The following is a 27,401-nucleotide window of genomic DNA, read 5'->3' as shown; positions in this document are numbered from 1 at the left end:
CGGCGTGTGACTCACCTTATATCCCAAAGCGCCGTGACGAAAGCAGCCAACAAGTGTGAAGAAGTCAATATCGACTCGGCGAAGCGGCGCACAGGCGGGAAGGACGCATACCCCAGCGTCGTCCGGCACTCGCGATACGGCGACCCTCACTGGGGCCGTCGAGCTGCGAGCGGAGCGCCGTGGCCAGACGGCGCCTGCGTCGAGACGCGGATGCCCCAGAGCCCGGCACCGCCGCTTTTCGTCGCACACGCGAGTCGAATCGGGCGAAGGAAAACACGGCAATAATTAGGTCATTCCTGCTGTTAAATGCATCTTTTGTCGCGGCGCGTCGGTTTTGGGGAAGCGTTTGTACCTGCTTCGCTGCGATTGGGAGACGGAAATTGCCTTTTCGCGCCCGCCTTGCAATGCTTAACCCCGTGCAGGTAGCGTTGTTTTCTTAACGCTTCCACCGAACAGCCACTTTTTTAAAAAAACGTGATACGAGTGCAAGCTAACCGTCGTTTCCTCACAACGCTGTTTCTCCTATCTAGCTTCTTTTTTTCTCTTGCCTAGATTATGCCTTCTTTAAAATCAATAAAATTAGTGTTCTCCTCCGTGACCATGCAGTCTAAGGTGCTGTGCTTTGAACTCCGACTGCGGGACGGCATGGGTTCGAGTCCGCCTGGGTTCAGTCTCTGGGTTCTCGGCCTTTGTTTTCCACCATCTTGAGGAAATTTGGGAGCTACGAGTGAGTAGCGTATATCTTCTACAAGGTGTTCCGGGCTGATGATACAAACTTTCAGGGATGATGGAGAAGGGCACATGTATCAGTTTCAGATAAGGAACCCTGGTCCGGAAACGACTTAGTCGAAAGTTATAAACGAAAAATCGGTGTATGAAGGTGTAATACTTTTATTACCTGCACAAGTTTCACAAGCTGCTACATTCACAACAGTTGTTCAAAGTGGCCCCAGCTTCGCTGCAGGCATGACATCGTCGCACAAAGTTCTGGCGTACACGTTGGAACAACCCCAGGGTCGTTCGAACAATGTCACAGGCAGCGAGAATTCTTGCCAGGAGATCCTCTCCAGTCTACTACAGGTGTCTCGTACACAATACTTTTCACATGACCCCACAAGAAGAAATCAAGTGGGGTCAGATCAGGTGACCGAGCTGGCTACGGAACAGCTTGTGAAACTTGTGCAGGTAATAAAAGAATTACATCTTCATACACCGATATTCGCTTATAACTTTCGACTAAGTATTTTCCGAACCAGGGTTCCTTATCTCAAATTGATACATGTGCCCTACTCCATCATCCCTGAAAGTTTGTATCATCAACCCGGAAACACCCTGTATAACGGCTGAGGGTTCGACGTGTTGACGCCACGTCACCCCATTGCCGATTGAATATCTCCACACCTCTAGTAGGATTGTGGGAGGGAGACTGGCGGTAGGAGATCGGCCAAGGTCCTTCAAGGGCTGTAGAGCCACGGGTTATTTTATTTGTTATTAGTATTGTTACGAATAAATTTTCTCAGGCTCTGTCAACGCCAAAGCTCTATAATGCTTTACTTACCTTTCTGCGGAAATAAATCAAATATTGCTTGTTTGCGTGTTGAGATGACGTTTCCTTGTTTGTGATTTGGTCCAAGGGGTTGGGGATTTTAATCCTCTTCCAAGGATTTTAGTGAAGAGTTGCCTCAGTCGTCAATAGAACACAATGGCGTATTTGTAATGCCTTATAATCAATTCTTGCCGGTGGTTCGGAATCCACTCGAAATACATAATCCCCTACTTCTCTAGTTCCCCTAATAAATTAAAATGTAGAAGTGTGTTAAATTAAACTACATATTCTTGAATGGATACTTCATTTTAAATAAATCTTACAACTCTACAATATGTACACCATTACTTCACAATCCACAACAACAAAGTCACAGAATATAAACTGTTAGGTCAAATCCGGCCTGGAACATTTAGCTATCTTTAAGCCGCGTTTACACCGGTGTTGCTAACGAAAAAGAAAAATGGCAAGTTGAAAAATTCGAAGAAATTAAAAAGGCAATCTCGGAGAGGAATATTTCGGCATTATGGGGAGTTCTACGCAAACTGAGGGGTCAGAAAAACAGCTGGGTACATATTGAGCCACATATTTGGGAATTTCACTGTCGTTCTTTACTTGACGGGGAGGGGGGACATTTCAGACAGAAATCGTACGGGAACGTTACTTCCTAGGGGACTACATACCGATACTTGATGGGATATACGAGTAGATGAGTTAAGAATGGTGACTGGGAAACTGAAAAAAGGGAAAGCAGCGGGGCTGGATTGTATTGGAACGGACTTCTTTAAAGCAATGGGGGAAGACATGAATATCGTATCAATCCCTAAGATTATATGTTTATTTTATAAAGTCTCTCTGAATGCTTCACGTTGACCAGGGCATTCACTTGTTTTTCTCAGTTGTCTCAGCCTCTGAGGCATGTAAACAATGCACAGTGTTGTGCTATGCAAACCTCCTGAGCCATTCAGGAAACAGGTAGTTTCTTCTGCCTATGGAGTCGGCGGTTTGCATAGTGGCAATTACAATACACGATTCGGCATGGAGGAAGAGATCCATGGACTAGGGATATAGAGGTGAGACAAGCTGAGAGGGGACTGACTTTTGGGATTGGAGTTGAGAAGGGAGAAGTGGTTAGGAGAGCGGTAGGGCAGAAGTGAGACGACGCTCTGGTCAACAAATTGAGAAGCCAACAGAGGACTTCGTATATTCTATTCAGCCTAATTCATCAGATAGACAGGTAATTATCCTAACACCCAGCCATGATTCAGGTTCAAAGGTTCACAAAACCCAACGAGTGACCATTGTCTTTTCTGCAGTTTAGTTCCTTAATTTTATTTGTACCTTTCGCATTGCCAAGCGTTAACTCGTCATTGGCATGACGAGTGCTCTCATCAGAGGATGAATGATGAGTAACTTACATCACCCATTGATTAATTGGTTGACATTCTAGGTACTCGTAAGATCACACGAACTTTACGGTTCGTTACGTGGTGGAGGTGCGGGGCATATTATTGTGGCAAAGTTTGAAACTAAAACCGTTGTGGTTTAACCATAATCATTCTGCGATGGCAGTTAGAAAATAACTGTAGACTACTAGACAAGATTTTCAAAGAGGGATATTTTCCGAAGGATTGAGCTACATCAATAATTTGTGCTATATATAAAGGCTCGATAGGGGATAGGAGCGTCGCGGGCAATTTTAGGGGTATCTCTTTGCTTCCAATATGGAACAAAATATATACGCACATTTTAAATCGAAGAATACAAAAATTGAAAAAAAAATTGATAAAAGTTTCCCTTTACAAGCAGGATTTAGGAAAGGGCATAGCACCCTAGATAATATATTCATACTGCACACATTAGTACTTGTGCGTATAAAAGATAAACGAAAAAAGTTGTACGCGTGCTTCATCGATTACGAGAAGGCGTTTGACACAGTTCACAGGGGTATTTTGTGGGGGAACTGCAAGAAAAAGGAATGTCGGCGCGCATGATAAGGGCGCTACAAGCCATATATGAAAACGTACAATTCTGTGTGAGATGCGATGGCCACAGAGTATCATCATTACAACCCTCCCACAATAGGTTAAAACAAGGATGTTTATTTTCTCTTTTCATAGATTGGGTGGCGAACGAAATACCAAGGGAGCAGGGCACAACCCCATCTGTAGGGGAGCTAGAGATACCTGTACTCTTGTATGCGGACGATATAGTAATCATGTCGGCGACAATAGAGGGGCTACGAAGGGGACTAAATAGCATATACGAGGGGTGCGAAAAATACAAAATGACAGTTAACATTAAAAAAACCAAAATCATGGCTTTCAAAAATAGGTATACTTTCAGCAAACAAGGAAAATGGAATTACGTGGGGAAGTAATTGAACCTGTCAAGCGTTTCACATACTTGGGAGTAACATTCTCTATGACTGGACTGTAAGTTAGACGCAATATAAACAGACAAGAAAAAGCAAAGCAAAGCTCGCAATAGACCAAGTAATACGTACCATAAGTAAAGTACCTCAAATGCCGTTCTCGGTTATTCAGAGTTTGTACAATAGTAACAGGAACCATGAACTATGGGGTTGAATTGTGGGGGGCAAGAGGGGGGAGCACAGTCACAAGCATCCAAACAGAATTCTACATAAACGTGATGTGTGTAAGTAGAAGCACTGCCAATTGTGGGGTGCTTAAAGAATTAGGTCTAAACAGAGAGAGAGTACTAACTCGGATGAGAGCTTTAAAGTATTGGCTTCAGCTAGCAAGGGAGGGTAACACGACACTGAAGGGTCATTGTCTGATGATGCAAGTAAGAGAAGAAAATACACGGAATTGGGGGAGTGATATAGAAAACATGTTGAACTCTATTGGGATGGGGTGGGAGTGGGAAACGGGAGGGAGGGTAGATACATCAGTTGATAATCAAATTAGAGAGAGACTAATGGATATAGACAGACAAGAAATATTAACCGACTGTCAGACGAAGACTTCACTAAGAGATCATTTGAAATCGAGGGAATGGGGGAAAGCAAGATACGTAAATTTGGTAGGCAAGAAAGAAGAAGGAGAGATAGCATGGTTCAGACTGGGGGTTGGAAACAAGTAAAAATTAAGAATGAAGCAGGGGAAACGATATGCTATTTATGCGGGGAGGGAGAGACGGACGAGCATCTGCTGTCTGCCTGCCCCTCTACGCGTGATTTGCGAGACAAGTGGGTTAAGAACGTAACAGGGAGGGAAATAATGGAAGTGGTAGAATATAGAAGAGGAATCATAAGTGAGATGGTCCAACGAGTGGGGAGGTATTTGTGGGAAGTGAGGGAACGACGAGGAAAGGCAATAGCGGACAGCGAAAAGAACGAAGAAATCGCACAAAGTGATCCTAGCTTGTAATACGGATACTGTGGAACCAGCATTGTGCAATATATATATATGTGTTTTGTTTTGTTTCTTTCATATTATTCATACATGTGTCAAATGAATAACTAATGTGAATCATCATGTAGTGCGTAAAGCCAGCAGCTCGAACAAAAAAATCAAATAAATTCAATTCAATTCAACAAATGTTGGTAACATTTCGACAGATTTCTCGTGTTGGCAACATAAATTTTGTTATTCACAAGAAGTAGGTAAACATCAAAGAATATTAGCAATATTTGTTACCAACACATGTTAACAAAGCCTTTTCGACGTTAACAACATTTTCCCCGCTTTCCCTCCCGCCACCATCACGCCAGCGAGTGTGAAAGCTTCGTTCCGTGCGAGGTGTGTTTTGTATTGTAATTTATTTATCACTAGCTGATTACCCGGCGTTGCCCGGAATTTTAATGAATTCTAACTATAGCATAAAATGTAATTAATATTATTTCCAGGTATTTAAAAGTATAAGTACAGTATACAAATTATAAAGTAATATCTTTTACAAATTCACTATAATATAAATTTAACAACAATTTATGAACAACATTTTTAGTTCCACCTCCAAGAGCAAGAATAAATAAATTAAACGGCATTGGAAGTGTCACTATTCATCTTAGCGACCCCGAAAACTAAGTATTCAACACTAATGTCGGTCGTTTTACGTTGCACCCCTTCCCACCCCACCACTAGGGGTGCCAGGCGTGTCTTGGAGTTGAACGGCATTTGGAGAGTCACTATTCATTTTAGCAACCCCGAAAACTGTAGATTCCACACTAATATCGGTTGCTTTCGACTATTTTACATGTCGCCCCTTCCCACCCCCACCCCCCCAAAAGGATCAAGTGCTGAACTTAGTTGAATTGTTCCGCGAGAAGCCTGTCCTTTGGGACCAAACTTATCCACAATTTAAAAGACAAAAACCAACAGGTCATTTCCGCTCTTGCCCGCAGTGTAGGTCTCACCCAGAATCTTCTTGGTCTTCTCTGTTGCGACAAAATGACACATGCTGCCACAGAGAGTACAACTTCCTCCACAGACGGCATCTTGCAGCCAAAATGTTAACAAAAGTTATTAACAAAAATAAAGTCAAACTAATGTTTTGCTTATCAACATTTGTTGACAACATCTGTTGTTAACCGTGTTGGTAACAAAAAGTTGATAACATTTGTTGGTAACATTCGGTGTAATACTCTTAACAAAGTGGTGATCCTTGTGGTACAGTGAAAGATAATATACAGGACAACTTTTGTCAGAACCTGTCTCGATTAACCTATCTGAACATCAAGTGGACTTAAAACGTTCCTTTTGTCATCATTAATGCCAGGATTTAACTCTAAATTATTATTTTGTTCCAATGAATAGTTTCGAAGGCTTTGGAACTAAATTATTATTTAGTTCCAATGAATAGATTCGAAGGCTTTCGAACTAAATTGTTATTTTATTCCAATGAATAGTTTCGAAGGCTTTCGAACTAAATTATTATTGTGTTCCAATGAATAGTTTCGAAGGCTTTCGAACTAAATTATTATTTTGTTCCAATCAATCGTTTCGAAGGCTTTCGAACTAAAATATTATCTTGTTCCAATGAATGGTTTCGAAGGCTTTCGAACTAAATTATTATCTTGTTCCAATGAATGGTTTCGAAGGCTTTCGAACTAAATTATTATTTTGTTCCAATGAATGGTTTCGAAGGCTTTCGAACTAAATTATTATTTTGTTCCAATGAATGGTTTCGAAGGCTTTCGAACTAAATTATTATTTTGTTCCAATGAATAGTTTCGAAGGATTTTGAACTAAATTATTATTGTGTTCCAATGAATAGTTTCGAAGGCTTTCGAACTAAATTATTATCTTGTTGCAATGAATGATTTCGAAGGCTTTCGAACTAAATTATTATTTTGTTCCAATGAATGGATTCGAAGGCTTTCGAACTAAATTATTTTCTTCTTCCAATGAATAGTTTCGAAGGCTTTCGAACTAAATTATTATTGTGTTCCAATGAATAGTTTCGAAGGCTCTCGAACTAAATTATCATCTTGTTCCAATGAATGGTTTCGAAGGCTTTCGAACTAAATTATTATTTTATTCCAATGAATAGTTTCGAAGGCTTTTGAAACCGGTCAATATTTTTTTCCCGGAAATTATAAATACAAAGACGCCGTCAGGGGTGCCCTACGCGTGCCACCACACAGGACCTCCAGCTTCCAAAATACAAAAGCGTTAGCGTTTATTCCTTTATTTCTTATGAAATCACGATTAAACTCGAACAGGAGGAAGAAAATAAAAACAAAATTACACTAGCGATACAGCTCCATTTGTAATCAGCACTGCAGAAAAAGAAAACCGTAGTTTCCAAAGGTAACTGCAAATGCACATTATTGTTGCTAAAACATGCACTGAAAAGAACATTTCTGTGGTAACATTGTTATATTCTTGTAAACGACAATCTTGGCATGAATTGAAACAATTTAAAGGTAACCTACTTCATTTTAATGTAAGAAAATTGTCCATCTTTGAGATTTCATTAAGGAACTTGCCTCCGTTTTGTGAGACGGGGGAAAATAGCATTTGTACTGTCACATCCATCATTTTAAACATCAGCAAATCAATCAAAACTTTTCTAGCGGACAGGTTGAACTTACTGAGTACAAAATTTCCTGCGTATACTGTTTTAAAGCGAGTTTTGTTTGTCTTGTTTTAATTCACATTACAATCCAGTGTACAGTGGGATGCATAAATGGTACATTGCAAGATGTCAATCATGTTTCTTCTATTTGAATTTTACAATGAGATTTTCAGGAATTAAAACAAAATGCCACGCAAGCGCAAAATTCCAATTCTTAAAACTACGGAGAATTCAAGAGAGTATTTAACTAGTCCTGGACAATTTTCCGAGCAATTCTTGCTCATCCCATTGTACAGGAAACATACTTATGTCTTGAAAAAATAGTTAATTCTTTGATATTTGAATGTGTGGTAGTGAGCAAAAAAAGAAGCTGGAACATTTCGAAACATAAATATCTTTCTCCTCTCGTCGCCCAACGGCGTGCCGATAGGGGTAATCTTTAAAATAAAAATATTAAAAGAAAATGGGTACCCCTTGAGAGGAATAAGGTGTGTTACTTGACGAGTCCTATGAAATAAGGAAGAATTTCGAAATTATTTCACTTCTCCACTTTGTACTCTTCTATTATTTTCTTGTACTTTCTTTTTGAATATTCGCCTTACTTGCTGACTCCAATTCTCATTTTATTCTCAGTCCTTCTCTCTATCGCTCTCTCGCTTCTGAAATTTATCATTTCTCTCTCTCTTAAACACAAGCGTCGCCAAAAATCTTTGTAGCTTGTTAGGGTGTTAAGCCATGATAAAACTTGGATAGTAGAGAGATAATTAATACAGTCCCTACCAAAGGATTAAGACCACCTTGTCATGTATTTTTCAGACAAACAGAAAAAGTACATATGCGAGTGCTTTTCATGAAATAAACACTTTAATACAAAATTGGAATTATTATGTAATGTTATTGAAAGGTCCATCAAGAAGAAAGTGTAAGGGCATATTAATGCTCTTATAACTAATATATGCAACTGAAGGTACAATTTGTAAAATCTTTAAATCTGAACTTTGAAAATGTACTTGGAAACAAACATTTCTCCTGAAATTAGATGAATGAAGTGTGAAATTTTAATAGTCAATAGGCCTACCTTTAAGTTTCAAGCACATTTGCACACGTTTTCTCATGCTGCGGACAAATTTCTGGCATTCTTGGGGCGTAATCTCATTCCATACTTCGGAGATCTGTTCACGAAGTTCCTGGACATTCCTTGCCTAGCTTCTGGCTACACGAAGACCAATGGTGTTCCATAGGTTTTCTATAGGATTCAGGTCCGGACTTCGTGCTGGCCAAGGCAACAATGGGATTTCCCTCGCTTGAATCCAAGCCATTGTTACTGCTGACGTGTGGCAAGTCGCGTTGTCCTGCTGGAAGATAAAGTACCCGTTGTGGAGCTTCTGGGCGGACGGGAGCATGTTATCTTTCTTTGTTTCGATGTATTCTCGTGAATCCATGGAGCCAGGAATGAATCTCAAAATCCCGGTCCCTGCAGCAGACGTGCATCCCCAGATCATGACTGATCGACCCACACCCTGAACAGCTTGCACGAGACATTCGGGGAGAAGTTTCTCGGTTGCTGTCCTCCGAACTCTCACTTTTCGGGAGCTGTACAGCACGAATCTTTATTCATCACTGAAAAGGACCTTACCCTAATGTTCCATGGACCAGTTTCTATTATTTTTGCACCACTTCACACGATTTCTCTTATGTACATTGTTGAGCAATTGCTTTTTGAGAGGAGCGTAAGACGCAAGTCCACATTCCCCTAGACGACGCAAAATGGTCATCTTTGAGACCCTTTTATTAGTAGAATCTTCAAATTCCCTCATTATCGCTGGAAGAGGGGCTTTACGGTTATTCTTTGCCACTCTCGCGATAATCCGTTCCTCGGGTACAGAAATTACCCTGGGGTGGCCGCAGCGTGGTTTATCAACCACTGTACCTTGCTGCTTGAATTTGTTTATTGTGTTCGCCACGCAGGTTTTACTCACATTCAATGCGACTGCAATTTCTCTATGAGACCTATTGCATCTGTACATAAATTATTTGCCATTTCACGGCCACGGGCACAGATTTTTTCCCCATTATCACGTAGCTTGCGATTCAAACAGCCTGTTTATTATCAAGCGTAACGAAAACAGGTTTGGACTTGCACAATGCTGCTACTCGAGATATGTCTTTCTGCGCCATCTATTGACACACATTTCAACTAATGACTGATAAAATTTGTTCACTCCAGCGCAGTCGCTGAGGAAGATATTGTTATCTGAAGACCTCTCAGTTTTCGCTGTATTTTTTTTTATTTTGCGAATTTTAGAGAAAAAATATAAAACACGAGAAAATTGTTTTGTATTTTTTTTGCTCCAAACCCTTCATTCTTGTTCCACAATACTGGAAAAAATTCAGTACTGTCATAACGACGTCGGTTACGTGTATACACATTCATCTGTACTTCTTAATGCTGGATTTTTCAGTTAAGAAATTTGATTTTCCACACAGTATATTACTTTCGTACAATTTCACTCCATATTTGTACCAAAAACTTTCGGTCAGGATTCATTTATATGAAAAAGTTGGTGGTCTTAAACTTTTGGTAGGAACTTTAATAATACTATAGTTACACTTCATATTATACAATAATACAAGCGAATATCCATTTTTTTCAAATTATTTATTATTATTATTATTATTATTATTATTATTATTATTATTATTATTATTATTATAAGCTGTAAACACATCATACAATTTTTCAATAACATCCCACTTTAGGATTTTGACTTGTCAGAAAATTTTCTTCGGGCGTCCATGTAAAGAATTACACAGAGTAAAGTAAGTTTTAGACGAGAAGGAAATTAATTTAAACCAAATTTCCTCAAAATCGTCAAGTCGTTATCCTTAAAGGTGCTGCCCAACCCTGTGGCCGAGTGGTTAGCACATCGCGCTGCGACGCCAAGGGTCCCGGGTTCGAATCCCGGTCGGGCTTGGTTGTTTGTGAATGTCCATTCATCAATTTCATCATTTCATCAATCATCCCCATCTTCGCAAATTAGCCAAGAGGCACAAAACGCGAAGTAAAATAAACTAAATCAAATCAAATCAAATCAAACCTTAAAGGTGCTTTCCCGTTGCGCAAACATAAGTGAAACATCCCCGAAACGTTTCTTGCAATAGAATAACGCAGTCACATCATGGCTCTTGGAAATGGCCCCGTGGAGATTAAAGGGAAGTGAATCGTATGTCAGGAGAGGGAGGGAGGGAGGAGGGAGGGAGGGAGCTCCGTCCAAACGGTTTCTTGCCACCAGATAGTCTGGCACGAGTCCCAAATCTTAAACATGGTCCCTGATGGCGAAGCGGAAACAAATGAACTTTAATAGCTTGAAGAGCCATAAAGCGTTTTTCAGCAGATGGAATACTTTCAGTACGCCTTTCCGCTTCAAATCGCCTTAACCTTTGAACTTTTTCCAACATCTACCGTACATTTTTATGAAGGGATGTATTTTCTAGTGGCTGTGTAACATATGGGTTTTATAATGATAAAAAATATTTCACGTTCTGGCAACATTAGCCACATCATCTAGAGAATATGGCGACTTGCATATTCTGTAAGTTTTCTACGTAGTATTCATAGGCGCCGACTCCATGGGGCTTGGGGAGGCTCGAGCCCTCCACAATGTTAACGATGTGGGGGCAGAGCCCCCCAATAATTTTGCTTTAGAGGATCTAATGTATTATTTTGCTTCTCTTGTAAAGTTTACTCAGAATTGTGCCACATGAACTTAACTTTAAATACACATTTGAAATGTTCTAGACCATCAATTTGGGGGGCTGAGACCGCTAAACCATCAACTTTGGGGGGGCGGCTATGACCAGCAAAACACATGACTTATTACTATATACTAAATATGTAATTATGAGTATTGTTAAAATTTTTACTAAAAATAGTTTCAAAAGACGATGTGCATGAACTAGGGTAGTGGATGAGACTTTTGGGCTACAAATGGCTCTAACATGACATTCAGAACGAGATCATTGATATATTAGGGAGATCTGTTTTGCGCTCAGTGGTAGCAGATATGATATATTAGGGAGATCTGTTTTGCGCTCAGTGGTAGCAGATATTAAAAGTCGGGAATATTTTGCTATTATGGTTGACGAAACTTGTCAAATATCCATTCGTGGACAATATTAATATTCTGCATTAGAATTGTGAATAAAAATTTTGATATTTTTGAGGAATTCATGGGTTTTACGTGATTCCGAACACTAAGATTAAAACTTTAAAAAGGGAGAGAGTGAGTTATTCATTCATTAATTTATTTCAGTGATCAGAGCCCCCCCCAATAATTTTGACAAGTCGGCGCCCTTGGTAGTATCTATTAATTAACAAAGTGTGTTTATTAATAATATAAAAACACATAAAGGTACGAAACAGCGTGCAACAGCTTGTTAACTTTAAAATTTTCCTTCTTGCCGTCAGTAAGTTTGAGAACGAAAAGTTTCCTGCAAATTACGTTATGAAGATCGCATCGAAACTTACTGGACATTCTACATTCGCCTTAGATATCCTCTGTGGATATTCGTTAGTATAACGTGCTGCCATGCAACGGTTTCTAGGTACGAACTCGGATATGAACGTTTCTTTAGAAGTTAAACTGGTCAATCTACTCCCTCTGGTAATAGGTACCATCTTTTCAATTAAGAAAATAAAGTCCACACTTTGATAGTCTAAAATAAAAATAATTAATACCTACTATTCCGGCGGAAAACCAAAGAATTAGTTAATAAAACCAGGACAGAATTTCATGTTTTCATATTCTGCTAAATCCACGAATAAATGGTTCCTTGAGATTTCAAAATTCCAAAAATGATAATTTTGTCTGAAGTCAAGTAAACTTCGTTACTAGAATTTTCCCCACAGGTACAAATAGGTATTAGTACATATAATATATCTACGTAGCATTTTCATGGATACTCATAAGCAACGTTCAGTCCAAAGAATCAGAGATCAGCAATAATATATCCAAAAGACAGTATTGTTTGATGCTAATCTGTGACTATGGCAATGCAACACCTTCCACCTTGTCCCTTACTTTTATACGGATATTATAATATTACGTAGATCTTTTTAGATTCACTGCTGCTTATTTCTGACTAGGAAAAACTCTAGATTATCTTGCTATATGTGTGTGTATGACAATAATATATCCTTTTCGATTATCTGTTGCTTATGAATAGACCTCGGATTTTTAGGATCTAAAAAGTATGCTTTTTGGTTCCTAAAATAGGATAAAAATCCTAAAATAGGTTCGAAAAATCTTAAAATAGGTCCTAAATATCTTAAGTTATGCTCGAAAAATCCTGAAGTACGTTCAAAAAAATTCAAATGGTTCAAATTTCCTGGAAAATGCTGATTAGGTATAGTCACCGGCAATGCAAATGGGACACCTATATCCTGAAATACGGACTATCTTGCATAACGTTATGTGTGTTGCCTAACCCTACGGCGATGGCAGAACTTAACATTGGAAATTTGCTATTAAAATCCACTCTTCGCCGTATAGTTAGGCAAGAATCATTTTTCATGTTATCCACAGTCAAACTCCGCAATTTTGTTTGTGAGGATCATCTTATATGCTGAAAAAAATATAGTCAGTGGTGCAAACTTCAATGCTGCAATGTTAGTTTGCAAGGCGTGAATGCCACAAAGCATCTAAGTGACGCGAAAGTGTGAAATACCACACAGATCAAACCACTTTGGACTGTACAGGTAACTGTGGTACCAGACATTTTGTTTTGTTTAGAGTTTTGAAAAATCCCCATGGACTTGGAGGAAGGGAAATCGACAGAGAGTACGTTTCAAACAAGTTCATCATTGAATTTTTTCGTGACCAAACAAAGCAAATGCCTCTGTGTGACATAAAAATCCTGTAAAATCTTTAAAAATATATAAAAACTTACAAAAAGGTTTGATTTCGCATAAACTTAAAATAGCTTTAACAAGCAAAATAGGTTATTTTAGGCACTCTAAAGCTTAATCAGTTATTGCGTTTTTTAACGAAACGCTGACATAACTTATTATTTCTTACATACCTGTAAAGGGAAAAAATAGGTTAAAAGCCTAAAATCCGAGATCTACTTATCAACCATGACGACACTAGATCACTAGATCTGGTCAGCGCGTCTAGTTCCATCGTCGCTGTTTTCCTGGCTTGCGAGACCGAAGCTCAACTTCTTTTCAAGTATCTCTTCAATTGAGGGGATCAGAGCACAAGTGACGTAACTCCATTCAAGTGAGTTTTGAGAAATAACTTAGTACTATGTTTAGCTGTTGGAGTACAAATATAGTGGTGTATAAGCAAAAATTTGAAACTTAGGATATACATACTTCTAGCACTGAAATGTTTATGCTTGACAGTTCTAAGTTGTACATGTAACTCAATTTCCATGAAAAGTGGAGTTACGCCACTTGTGCTCTGAACCCCTCAATTGTCCTCGAGAGCCAATACCGAAATGTTGGATCCCCGACCGAGGATCGAATCTGGGAGCGTTCGCACCAAAGGCGATAGCTGCGACCATTCGGAGAAGATACATCCTTGCTCATGATTGACAGGTTTCAAGCTCCTCGCTTTTCTGTCACATTTGGCTCATCGCGAAGATGAGGATGAAAGGACAAACAGAAACACGCTCGGACAAGACAAAACACAAACGACACGGAGAATTATACTGGCTGAGTCCAGACGCTAGAGCATTGTTAGCCTGCAATAATGTAGTCCAGTTATTCCTTGGTCATTTCTGGTCTGGGCCAGTGGCGGCGATTGGGGGTGCAGGGAGCCCTTTTTTGGTCCGCATATGGCCTCTTAATGCTAAGCCTTGTCTACCAAGAGAAAGTAAACTGTCTTTGTATGTGGAAGGGTCGGTGCGTGTGTAAGTGTGTGTGTGCGTACATACATATATGTATGAATGAAAGAAAGGAGGGTCACACAAGGGCTAAATAACAAATACGTAGGAAATGGGAAACACTCACCAGTTACTGGATTTTTTTAAAAAATGTTTCTGTGTCTGATGAGTGTTTCCTATATCCTTTGTATATGTATGTGTGTGTGTAAGAGAGAGTAAGCAACCAAGTAAATAAATAAATAAATAAATAAGGAAGCAAGCAACTTGACACGCACCTTCTGCCTTTAGGGCTTTATGTTATTCTGGTTACAACCCTTTTGTCGGACTTCTCAAAGGCTTCTTAGGGTTAGTAGGACCAAGCCCTTGCGTGGTCTGTGGTGCAGGATTTATTTTTAATTATCACCTATGTAGGTTTGAAAGGAAAGATCATTAAAATCTTTTATTCGGAGATTTATTTGAACTTCCGATGATACACAAACACTTTTCAAACAGACAATTCACCCGATACAACTTGTAGGCTTAAACCTATTAGTTGTACCGAAGTTTATAACCCTAGTCTTTTGATGATGCAGGAGAACGCCTTATTCAGAGTTTGGTTGTAAAATATCTGCCAAATGGAGTACAAGTACACCAGCCGAACCGAAGGACGAAGAAAGATATTTCCCTAACGTCCCCTGAACCATCAGCCTTTCAGCAACCAGGATAATGTCCCGCTGGCTTACAAAGGTCTTGCTCTTTTATATCAAAAATTTGTTTACATTTTTTTCAAGGTAACTACATGATTGTTTACATATCCATAGTTTCAGCATCTCTGCAAGAATTAAGTTAAACAATCCTTTACTTACAATAACCCATTTTTAAAGAAAGGAATCTAACATTTTTAAAATAAAAGATTTCAACGTTAATTCGTATAACACAGATTGAACATTTTTGTGCTTGAAAAAACATGTGTTGACTGGAGCAACACAAACTAAACAAGTAACCAAGCACGCAACCAAATAAGCAAGTAACAGTTTGGAATTATAAGTATCTAAATTTGGAACAAGTAATTATGAGGGCAGAATGTCTGAAGAGAAAGTTGTTTCCGAGAAAGGGGAAGAAAAAAATATTTCCCTGGTGTTCTAGAAACTCCCATCCCAACACACATACAATAAGAAAAAATATTATCTGAATCAACTCAAATTGGACACTTCGATTTTATAAATATTTGTCCTCCTCCATTTCATTATCTCTTGTGCTTTTTTAATAAAAAAATAACCTCTCGCGGTTTGAAATTACAAAAAAAAATGGAGCATTCCTCCGGGAAGCACATTATTCTCGGCTGTGCAGGATGCTGTCAACAGTTCACTAGGTTGAGGGAAAACTTAATTTTGTTCCCTGCTTCATTCCCCGCTCCGTGGAGTTTCCATGACGTTCTTCTCACCGTAATTTTCCGGTGGAGACCACATCACCAGATTTCAGGCTTCTCTTCCTTGCCTTTGAAAGATGATGGAGAAGATCACATCGTTATTCCTGGGATGCTGGCATTATCAAAGCACCTTTCACTTTATCCCCTAATCGTGGTCTGGTAGTGGAGTAGTTATGTGAATATTTTTAAGGCTCGGATTTTTATGACATCATGAAAATATGTGGATTACCGGCACAAGCGTGAATTTGTGAAGAATGTTTGGTGACATATTAAAGATATCCTAAATATGAAAAAGTATGCCTTTATTTAATGTTTTATTTATGATATGTCCTCAAGCTAAAATTCAATAAAAAATATGCACCTATATGCCATCGTCTTCATAAAAGATGTGTTTAAATGTACTCGCACATTGAAAAATATGTCTGTATATATATCTGATTGTGTGTGTGTGTGTGTTTTAACTTGACATGATAAACATGATATAAAAGCATTTTTTGTTCATATTTAGGATATTTCAATATTTCACGAGCCAAAATCATGCTTGTGCTGGTAATTAATGCATTTATGATTTTTTTAAACCTTTGTTTACTTTCTTAGAAATACATAGTTACAATTAAGGAAGATATTCGGTTAAACAATGTAGGAGGGTAAACAATATGATATAAAGGATTTTTTGCTGAAAAGAATTCGTAATATACTTATACTTAAGCTTCTTGGTAACCATAAAACATTTATATTCTTCAATTTTAGTTGTTCCAAACAATTGTTTTCCATCTGTAACAGGTATGCTTCGTTAGGTTATATTTTCAGTTATTTAAACCATATTTAGGTCAATTTTAGGGTTACAACCACCTTTCGGGGCTGAACTCCTACCAGATCTGGGCCCACAAGAGGTCCCCAACACTCGGTCTAACAGTAACTCGATTTGCAGTGATCAAAATTCGAACAACACAATTCATGATAACTACACATTTATTCAAATCGATAGTTGGCTTAGTTACATATTTTGGGTTTAATTATTTAAGATACTATTTCACATGCTTACACATTCAGTGGGAGAGCGTGCATGAGAGAGAGAGAGAGAGAAGTTCCTTTCTTGAAAATGGTAATATGAAAATTAAACTAAATAAACCTTTTTTGGAATGATCAACTAATCAATTAGTAAATTATCAACCGTTATGCACGCACAAGAAAATAAAGATCAAACCAATAATTTCGATACTTAAGTGTAAACTAGACTGAGGACTCTCTCTCTCTCTCCCATGGCTGCCGATAGACAAGGGCAGTTATCTTCCTGGACGTACTCCTCCACTCGTCCACCAATCAGCGTCCTTCAATGACGTCACTATTGACATATACTCACTGTAAGTTTATTCCTTACAATTGCACACTTCCACAAATCAAACAATAAGCCGATGTGATCGAGGGGTTATAAAGTATATTTAAAGTTTTATATCGTGAAAATTCGAGCTCCAAATATTAAACACGAATGAATATTAATACGTACACCCACGGCATTATCATTTCTCATAGAACTGTTAGTGTATCTTTATTTTGTTCAGCGGCCTACCATTGGTTCGAGCTCAAATTAAAAAAATGAGGCAGAACAAAGTAGTGTTTCGGTACTTCCCTTGTAGAGGAAATAACCAAGAATACGTAGGAACATTTCCAAAATTGATTATCAAATACGTGCTTCTCAGTAACTTTTACGGAAACTGAACTCAGGTACGTCACACTTAACGTTGTACGGGTTTCACGTCCTCCTGCGGACAAATGCTTTGATTCGCCGTTTCAGTGCTCGAAACCAACTAATTTCTCGGCTCGTTCTTTCATTCGCCCAGATACGCAGATAAGGGTCCTCCCTATGAAAGGGATTTTTAGATTAATCCTCAAAGATAGGCCAAACGGAACGGGGAATCCCCCCCCCCCATGCTAACTACGTTTGGGTCTCTTTAAGCAGCTTAGCTAAGCGTTCCCCATCAAGGAAGCTGCTCTGAGAAATTTTGCCAGATGAACCTTTCTGGGCGAAAAACGAGTGGTAATTTGAGAACAACTCAACCGTAGAGGGAGCGATTCATTTAGAATTGGAGAGTTAAAACAAATTTATGCTTTACCAGCAAACAGACAGTGACACTTATCACGAGAGCCAGGCACATTATGTTAAAACATGTTTTTGGGTGAGATCTCTACATATCTGATGAAAATCAGCCGAAATAGGCGAACTTGATGAGGCATATTTTGACATATTTTAGCAATTTTGTATTTTTTATAACACATTTCTTCGATTTTTTCGTAATAAGCAGGGCCCGGATTTTGATGACCTAAAAATCTTTGAAAAATGACCTTTAAAATGACAACAAAAATCCTGTAAAATGACCTAAAATCTTTGAAAAATGACCCAAAAATCGTACAAAATTCAATCTCCTTATTGAAAATAGTATATATATTTATATTGTACACTTATTTTATGGATCACAATCAATAACATTATTCTTAACTTTCAAAATAAACTTTTTTGTTCATTCAGAAAACAAACAATTTAACAATTGCTTCTTCGCCTTGGTGTGTTGTACGGACTGGAAATAAGAAACTCGACAATGTTGCACTTCGCGATTTTCAGACAGGCTTTGTTGCGCTGGTAGTTAAATACAGAATAAGTACCGCAAGATAACATTCAGACAAAACAGAAATTGTTGAACTTCTTATGTTTCATCATGCAATGACACAAAATTTTGAAAAATGACCTAAAAAGGACGCAAAATTTTTAAAAGATAACCTAAAAATAAGAAAAGTAAAAAATGACCACAAAATTACATTTCTTCAACCTGAGGAGGGTGTTCAGGATTTCTGTACTAGTTAGCAATGTCTACGTTGCACCAGTTAAAAGATGAAATGTCATCAAAATCCTGACCCTGGAGAAGATATTTCTGCATAATTTCGTAATTGTCTTGTATATAAAGGGTTATTTTATAATTTATTCTTCATACCTTTAACACAACGGATAGTTTATACCATCGATGGGAGGATAAGGAAATTACGGATGAAGAAATTAAAAGCAGAGGCAGTATTTTCTTACCAACCAGTACAGAACAATAATACCCCCTCTTTTTTATCCGTCTGACAAATTATAGCTGTGTTAACATTGTTGAGGAAAAATTTTCTCCGTCATTTTTGTGTGCGCACAAGAATTACCGGGCAGGAAATAAGCAAGTTTCAATTGTTCTCATTTCTTTACCTTTTTTTCGCTTCTCACAAAAATCAGTAAAAAGTAAAATAACATTCGGTACATTACAGCCCTTACTCTATCGGTAATCGATTAGGGGAGTTTGAAGATCATTTGTCGTTTGAGATGGAGGGACAACGTTGAGATAGACCTAAAGGAAATCGGTAGGAATGGAAAAGTGTATATAGATCTTCAGATGGAAGGCCTGTGTTGCTGCAGCCATGAACCTTCGGGTTTAAGAAGGCTAGAGAGTTAGTTAGTTATTTTTCGTCGTTTGAGACAGACACGTATCAGTGTGTAACGGTACCAGTGACTAGATTCCCGCTTGTAAAGGAATCTGTTGTGGTGAGAAGATCAAAAGTACCATTGTGCATATTTTTCTCTTTGGCTTTACTGGGAATATCTCTTCATGTTTCTGACATATTTTTAATTTTTTTATGACTTATTTCAATTTTTTATGACATATTTTACAGTTTCATATGGCATAAACTCCCGGGCCGTACTTATAACTTTTTGCATCTTTTGCCTGATTTTGGGAATTCTCTTGTACTGCGTCGATTTCTACAAGTTTTGGCTAATAGCTGTGATGACGATGATTAATGCATGCTCAGGAAGTGACCAGAAACTCGAATCAGGAACCTTATAATTGTCTATTAGATCATAACTATCACGCCTATATAATAATTTATGCAATGTACTGTAAGTGAAATCAGATTTACCTGTGTCCAAAATCAGGATATAACCTTATGGTGCTCCCCCCTTCTCAGACGCCAGTGGTTACTTAATACTTCTCCAAATGAAATGTGTGGAGCAGCGGTTCCCAAAGTGTTCCTTGAAGAAAATTGGAAGAATAATGAAACAACCAGGTCTTAAAATTTTGAATTTTGTGCGGTCGTGAGTCGGTAAAAATCGAGTAGAAATAATTGAGGTGCATACTTGACCTTCCGCATGTAACAATGGGAGTCGGACGTTGCCGCAAGACGATAAAGCCGTTCGGCGTCTTCTTTTGTTGTGAATCTTTGCCCGCCGACAACTTCTCGGAACAGCCGGAAGCACAAAGCATATAGACAGCATGCGGCGAAACCACATACAAAGGCATAAATGGCACGCGTGAAGTTTCACTTCTCGTTAGTTCGGCCTTCCAGTCAGTTCAGTCAGAATTCAGTCGAAAATCGAAACAAATGAGTGTTGTTTATTTACAAGTGTTTTTAGTGCGTCATTTTCAATTTAATATCGTCGAGTTTCGTGCAATGGACCGGTGGCTGAAGACTGGGTCCTTAAAAAGATTCTCAAAACGTCCATCACAGTACCTCCAATAGCTGTGGAAGAACTTAGAAGGTATGTCCAAATACTTTATTTTTATTATTCTATACATTTTTATTAGTTTTGTGGCACGATCGCAACCTTGTGGAACGCTTATTAGCGTCGCTTTGTCCTTCTGCTCCTACACATGAAACAACTCACGAATCGTCATACATATGGAGTTTAAATTAATACTTGTCAAATATAGTCGAAATTGGAAAGAAAGAAAAAAAACTGTTTTTGCTTATTATTTCCCAAGACATGTACGAAGTTGTACAGAATTAAAAAATAAATCACTTTTTTCTTGCTATTTTTCAATATTTATTGCAAAAAATTTGTGATTGGCCGACCAAGTTAATTACGAACGAACACGAATGAATTTCAGCGCTAGCACAACCATTATTTTTAGGTATTATTATTACGTATATTTCCGAATGTAAGGCCCACCTTTAGGCCAATTATTGGCTGTTCAAAATCGGTGTGCGCCTTACATTCGGAAATATACGCCATACGGTATTATTATTACTATTAATATATTTTACCCAGCTGATCGAATATCATTTTTAGATTGTAGTGTGGAAGAAGACGGAGCAGTTGTTGGTGTCAGAATTTCTGGAGAAGATGAAAGTTTTTTTGACGATTCGGCGAAAGTGGATGCGACAGCACCTCCTGAAACTAAGAACCAAATGCAGAGTTCTTCGGAGATCAGTGGTACAGATAAGAGAACAGTAAAAAGGAAGTACCACGATTCCTACTTAGACATAGGGTTCGTTGAGACCAGCGACAACAAACAGCAGTGCGTAATTTGTGGCAACGTGTTGCCAAACAGTGCGATGTTCTCAGCGAAAATGTGCCGTCATTTTGAGGGGTTCATCCAGAATGCAAGGGCAAACCAATTGATTTTTTCAGAAGGAAGGGCAGTGAACTTGCAGAAGCCCAGAAAATTATAACGTATCACTCAAAAACGATTAACGAAAAGGCTTTGATGTCATCATAGTTAGTAAGTTACCGAGTTGCTTAAGCTGGCGAAGCCTATACAATCGCTGAAAACCTTATCAAGCCTTGTGCAAAGGACATAGTTGAATGTATGCTGGATGGAAAAGCCACGAAGTTAATAGACACAATTCCTTTGTCAAATAACACTATTTCACGACGCATCAGGGTCTTAGCAGATAACGTGAAAGCTACTTTACTTTCACTAAAATTCACTAAATTTTCGCTTCAAATGGATGAATCAATAGATGTAGCTGGGTTGGCAATTTTAATAGTTTTTGTGCGCTACCAGTACTTGGAGTCTTTTCAAGAGGATCTGCTTATCTGCAAATCGTTACTGACTATCACAACTAGCGCTGAAATTTTTAAATTATTAGATGAATTTTTCACAGTGAATGGCATCCCATAGGATCATTGTGTCGACACAGACGGCGCGAAGGCTACGATTGGAAAGACGTCTGGTGTTATCTCAAAATTAAACAAAAAGCGAGGAGTGTAGCAGTAGCCACTGCATCCTCCACCGCCAAGCCCTTGCTGTGAAGAAGATGCCACCTTCCCTAAAAGTAATCCTGGACGAAAGCGTGAAATTAACTAATTTTATTAAATCACGACCTAAGAATACCAGGCTATTTAAAGTATTGTGTGATGACATGGGGAGTTTACATACATCTTTACTTCTTCACACAGAACTAAGGTGACTCTCTCGAGGCAAAGGTTTGAGTCGGCTCTTTGAAATGAGGGCTAAAGTGAGAACCTTTCTGACTGACAATTACTTCGCTTTGGGAGACAGGTTCAGAAAGTTAATAATTTAAGCCTCTCACTTCAAGGAAAAGCAACAACAGTGTTTGACGTCAGCGATAAAGTGCAAGGGTTCAAAAAGAAAATCAAGGGTAAATTTCTCGTATCGGACAAACGGATTTCTTCAAATTTACAGGAGAAAGTACTTACCGAATGCAGTTTCTTTATACTTGTGGAAGTTCGGGGAAGTGTTTTCACGCATCGTTCATTGAATTTTGCCGGTTAATCATCTTTTTTCGATATATGTGTGACCGTTGCACGAGAGCTCTTGCATCGTTGCACGACAGCTCTTGCATCCATTTACTTCCAGGTGGATGTAGCCTGTGCGTGATGACGTAATCCGGGCCAGTGTTTCCAAACATGCGTTTATGTAACCGGTCACACGTTTAAATTTGAACGTGATCAACGTGTTGAAAATGACGTGCGCAGGATGCGTGGTACAATTGAAAGGGGTTGAAGATGATGTGGATTTTGTACTACAGCATGGTATTGTGAAAGAAGAAATGGACTGTCAGAAATGTGGTAGCACATGTAAGCTGCACATTTTACGTACAGGTAAATGGAAATTTATCTGTACGAAGCGAGTGGCAGGACGTGGCAGAATGACGCGGAAAAGAGTTCCCTGTGGTTTTACTTGTTCTGCAAGATTAGGAACTTTTGTAGGACAAACTAAACTAAGTGTTGAGAAAATCGTACAATTTTGTGTACTGTGGCTCCTTCTGCCAAACCCAAGGCTAGCTCTCGTTCAATTTGAACTTAAAATTTCTAATCAGGCGTTTGTGGACTGGTCAAACCACTGTAGGCAAGTTTGTGAAGACTGGGTTATCGAAAATTCAAGACCAATCGGAGGACATGGAATTATTGTCGAAATTGATGAAGCTAAGTTCGGCAAGACAAAGAAATGCGTTAATAGGAGAGGACGTCCAATTGAAGGACAATGGGTCTTTGGAGGAATAGAAAGGGGTAACCATCAACGCTTCTTCATGGTTCCTGTAAGTAGTGTATATTGAGCGTTTCAAAGTAACACTTGGTACGAGGGTATTTGTAGCCTCTTTTTTATCAATCGAATATCAGTTTTTGACATATTTTGACAATTTTTTGTCGATGTTTTAGCGTTTAGCGATGTTTTAACGAAATTTCCCTTTTTTCCCTTTTTTCCCACCTCACACTTGGTACGAATGCCACGATCTTACGTGATATAACTTAACCTATCCTTTTTTATTACGTGCTAAACTACACGAGAGCCTCTACAAGTAGTGCAGGTGGACCGGTTCACAAACATCAAGTGGCTCTCGAAAAAACCTTAAAAACTCACTTTCTCTCCACGTTCCGCGCCTCATTTATTGCGCTGACGATGTTTCACAGCGTAGAAAACAGCACCAAAACATCAAAAACTCACTTTACTCATTTGGGGATCACCAAAATCTCAAAAAAAAAAAAAAACTCACTTTCTCTCATTTATTGCGCTGATGATGTTTGTTTCACAGCGTGTTTATATATCGTGACCTTTGTAAACCTCTCTCTCTCTCGGGAACGATGTGTGTAGTGGACTTTAGAGAGAGAGTTCTGCGCCCTTAAGTAAAGGTTCAGTGTTAGCAACCCCCTAAAGAAAAAAGTGGACAGAAAAAAAAAAGCTCTGGCATCACTTTTTAAGCTATTTTTTACCTCCTGCTTTTATGCTAACTCGTCCTTTGACCTACACACTTTTTGAAATGACTTACGACATTTTTTCCTATAAGTCTGCTGTCTCCTCCTACTGTAAGGTCCCTCAGTGTAATCTACTACGACCTTGTGTGCTCTCAGCGTAATCTGCTACGATGTTTTTTTTAAAAAAAAAACTCATGTGTGATCTTCAGCGGGGTGTGTGTGTGTGTGTGTGTGTGTGTGTGTGTGTGTGTGTGTGTGTGTGTGTGTGTGTGTGTGTGTGTGTGTGTGTGTGTGTGTGTGTGTGTGTGTGTGATAATCAAAATTATTTTTGTTAAGGCCCCATCAAAAAAAAGAGAATAAAATATATATCCTGCCAGAGAGAGATGGTGGGGTGCGTGGTGCCCAACAACCACTTCTAAAATGGTCATGGCTATCAAAGCCAATGCGCGCCTCTGTATAGAGTTTCATGAGTTATTTTTTTTTTTTTAATTTGCGCACCGAACTAACTTACATTGGACCCCGATCGCAGTGTGTAGCGTTAATTTGATCGGAGGCGCCTTATCGATTGGATCGTCGTCGTTCTGCAGCACCGTCGAGAGAAAATCCAAATTGTACACACGCCTGCCGAAATGTTTTCGTATGCGTGGAAGGGTGTGCTCGGACCACTGTGGAAATTTATTTTTCGCACCGACACCGAAGTTTGAGAGCATCTTCGCGCTCGAATTATTAGAAGGACTCGTGGTCGAAGATGCGGTGTCCGTCGTGCTGGCGATGCTCGTCATCTCAATTTCGTCGTCGGTCTCGGGACAATAATAAGGCTTCTATCAAGAAAGGATTCAAAACAATTTTGTCGGACTGGCGCAAATCCAAAACTAATCCACTAGGATGATGAATTAATTGCAAATTTGCAGCATCGACGTCGGACGACGATCTAAACCAGGCGCGGCATTTTTGGCATACTCTGTAATTGTTCGTGGTGGGTTGCAGCGAGGAAGATTCTGTGCCTACGAGTATAACTTTCAAATCCGAAGAAATGAGCGTCGGGGGGTTGTGTTGCTCAGCGTCTGCAAGAAGCACATCGTATGGCAAAATTCGCAGCACGCGTCAGGTACGTCGCAGCAGGAGAATTCTATGCGAATGTTGTTGCCCGGGATGAAATGGAGCAAGCAGCACGCTTCGTTCTCCTGCTGGTCTATCTGGTCGAGGATCAAGCTGAATCCCAACTTCGGGGAAACGACCGCTTTCACGGTATTGTTGCTGTTTGCCTCGATGCCAAATAATCGCCTGGCTCCGAAATTGCGATCATCTTTCATGTGAAAATAAGAAAAAAGCGTTCGCACGACGTCGACCCACGGCGAGGGGATCTTTACCCAGTTCACGCGCTCGATGCGCTCCCGAACGAACGCGGAATCCTTTTTGGGGAAGTAGCGTTCTTTGCTTGCGTCCAGGTTGAGAGAATCGATGTACGTGGCCCAAGACCACACGTTGTGCTGTTGATCCCTGCTGCTGCTGCTGCCGCCACAACCCTCAACGATCTGGTGGAAACGAAAATTATCCGGCAGGATCGTCCGTTCGAAGGTTTTGTACTGGGTCGATATTCTTTTTTCCGTCCTCAGGAGGCGCAGAAATTGAGTTTTGAATGCGTCAGTTTCGGTCACGTCCTGGTACAAATCTTTCAGGACGTTCAATTTGTTTTCCAGAACCGTATAATGCAACACCAGGTAATTGATGTTGCAGTGTATGATGAAGAAGGTTGGGATGATGCAGCAGAATCGATAGATCAGACCCCAGCCGAGAAAGTAATGCGTGTGGAAACGATGCTGGGTCGTCCACGTGAATTCGTTCAGAACGTGGCCGTCGCAGACGGTATTGGGAAAAATCGTTCGCAGGTACCTGGCCGGATCCTTTCCGAAAACCTTCTCGAAAACGTATGACGCCAAGCTAGAGCGTTGATGCAGTCGCTTTTGAAACTAGCCAACGGAGCTGACAGATCGAGCTTCCTCCCCAGATCGAATTGAGTCGCGTGCCTTTCTACAAACGCCAGGTAAGCCTTCGCCGTGGGCCACTAAATTGTCGTGACGATCTGTTCCCCCGAGAAATTCTATATAAAATAATATACCTGAAATTCTATTCGCAGTATAGATTGAATTTTTTTTTTTTTTGAGTTTTGTAATCACCCCAAGAAATTCTATATAAAATAACATACCTGAAAATTGTATTCACAGTATAGATTGAATTTTTTTGAGTTTTGTAATCACCCCGAGAAATTCCATATAAAATAACATACCTGGAAATTATTTTCTTTTGTTTGTGTGATCTGAGAAAGCATAATGGAATCCACCAGTTTGATCGAATGTGTTACTTGCGAAAAATTAATATCTAAAACTAATATTAGCAAGCACAGGGCAAGATGTAGCGAAACAGGTTTGAGAATTAATCGTTCGTTACCTTCTAAGCCTTGTGCTCGATGCGGAAAGATGATCAGTATTGCACATTTAAGTAAACACCTCAAAATTTGCAAACCATCGACCGAACGAGGAACATTGAAAAGGAAAATCGATAATTCAGAAACGGAAGCTTCCACTTCCAAGCAAATTAAATTATCTAATGAACGCAAACCAATTAGATCTGCATTCAACCGTCATATTCAGGATTTCTCTTTTACTTCGGAACCAGGCCGGGACATTCTTAGTTTCTTGCGTGAAACGAAAACATCCGTGATAAATATTCTAAAAAATAAATTGGAAAATAATTCCATAAAAGTATACGTTGATCTATTTTCCGAATACGAAAAAGTCGATGGTACAACGAGTATTTTTTATCATCGTACAAAAAACCAGACACTTTATTTTGCTGACGTCGAAAATTTGGACAACTTCTATTATAAAGTTTCCAACGAGCTGGTTAAGAAACATGACGGTTTCGAGGCTAAAGGGTCGGGATGGTCTCTGTGTGGAAGTCCTCACACGTTAACCGTTTACGTGAATCGATTCTCGCCTCTTCGAGCTTCCAGCTACGTTCCTCTTCCACCGAACATTCAACACAAGAGAGCTGTGTTGAATGTACAGAACAGCGATAACAAGTGTTTCCTTTGGTGTGTGTTGGCGGAACTTCACCCGATTCATTGGTCAAATAATCCAGAACAGGTTTATCATTACAAGCAGCATGAACCCGAACTGGAAAATGCAATGGCTGGCATAGAATACCCGGTGACCATTTCTGATATATCAAAATTCGAAACAAGAGCACGAGATGCAGAAGGAAAACGCTTAATCATCAACGTGTATTCCTATACGTTGGATAAACATGTCGTGCATCCCGTCAGGATAAGCGATCTCGACGATGACGATGCTCGTGTGATTAATCTCCTTCTCATTTCAAACGAGGATGTTCATCACTACACACTAATTCGTTCTCTATCACGTTTGGTCAAAAGTCAAACTACCAAGTATGAACATTGCATCGAAGTTTGCCCGAGATGTTTGACCACGTTCGACGATCGAAAACAACTCGATTATCGAAAATACACCGGACGTCAGATTGCTACCGAT

General features: G+C 39.3%; 2 protein-coding genes across 2 annotated transcripts in view; one reads left to right on the top strand and one right to left on the bottom strand.

The window, feature by feature from the left end:
- Ccn (cellular communication network factor protein Ccn) overlaps window positions 1-138 on the bottom strand; it is a 419,483-nt gene extending 419,345 nt beyond the window's left edge. The window contains exon 1 of the mRNA XM_083144480.1: window positions 16-138. The gene's annotated coding sequence lies outside the window, so the exon portion shown is untranslated. The remainder of the gene's footprint in view (window positions 1-15) is intronic.
- A 22,481-nt stretch (window positions 139-22,619) lies between these two features.
- LOC146005473 (uncharacterized) overlaps window positions 22,620-27,401 on the top strand; it is a 29,477-nt gene continuing 24,695 nt past the window's right edge. Inside the window, exon 1 of the mRNA XM_083144717.1 lies at window positions 22,620-23,166. Coding sequence (XP_083000843.1) covers window positions 22,620-23,166 — 547 coding nt within the window. The remainder of the gene's footprint in view (window positions 23,167-27,401) is intronic.

Source organism: Lepisma saccharinum, chromosome 23, assembly GCF_977018435.1.
Source record: "Lepisma saccharinum chromosome 23, izLepSacc3.1, whole genome shotgun sequence".
Lineage (NCBI taxonomy): Eukaryota > Metazoa > Arthropoda > Insecta > Zygentoma > Lepismatidae > Lepisma > Lepisma saccharinum.
Note: the sequence above shows the minus strand (reverse complement) of the source record. Positions and strands in the feature narration are given on the sequence as shown.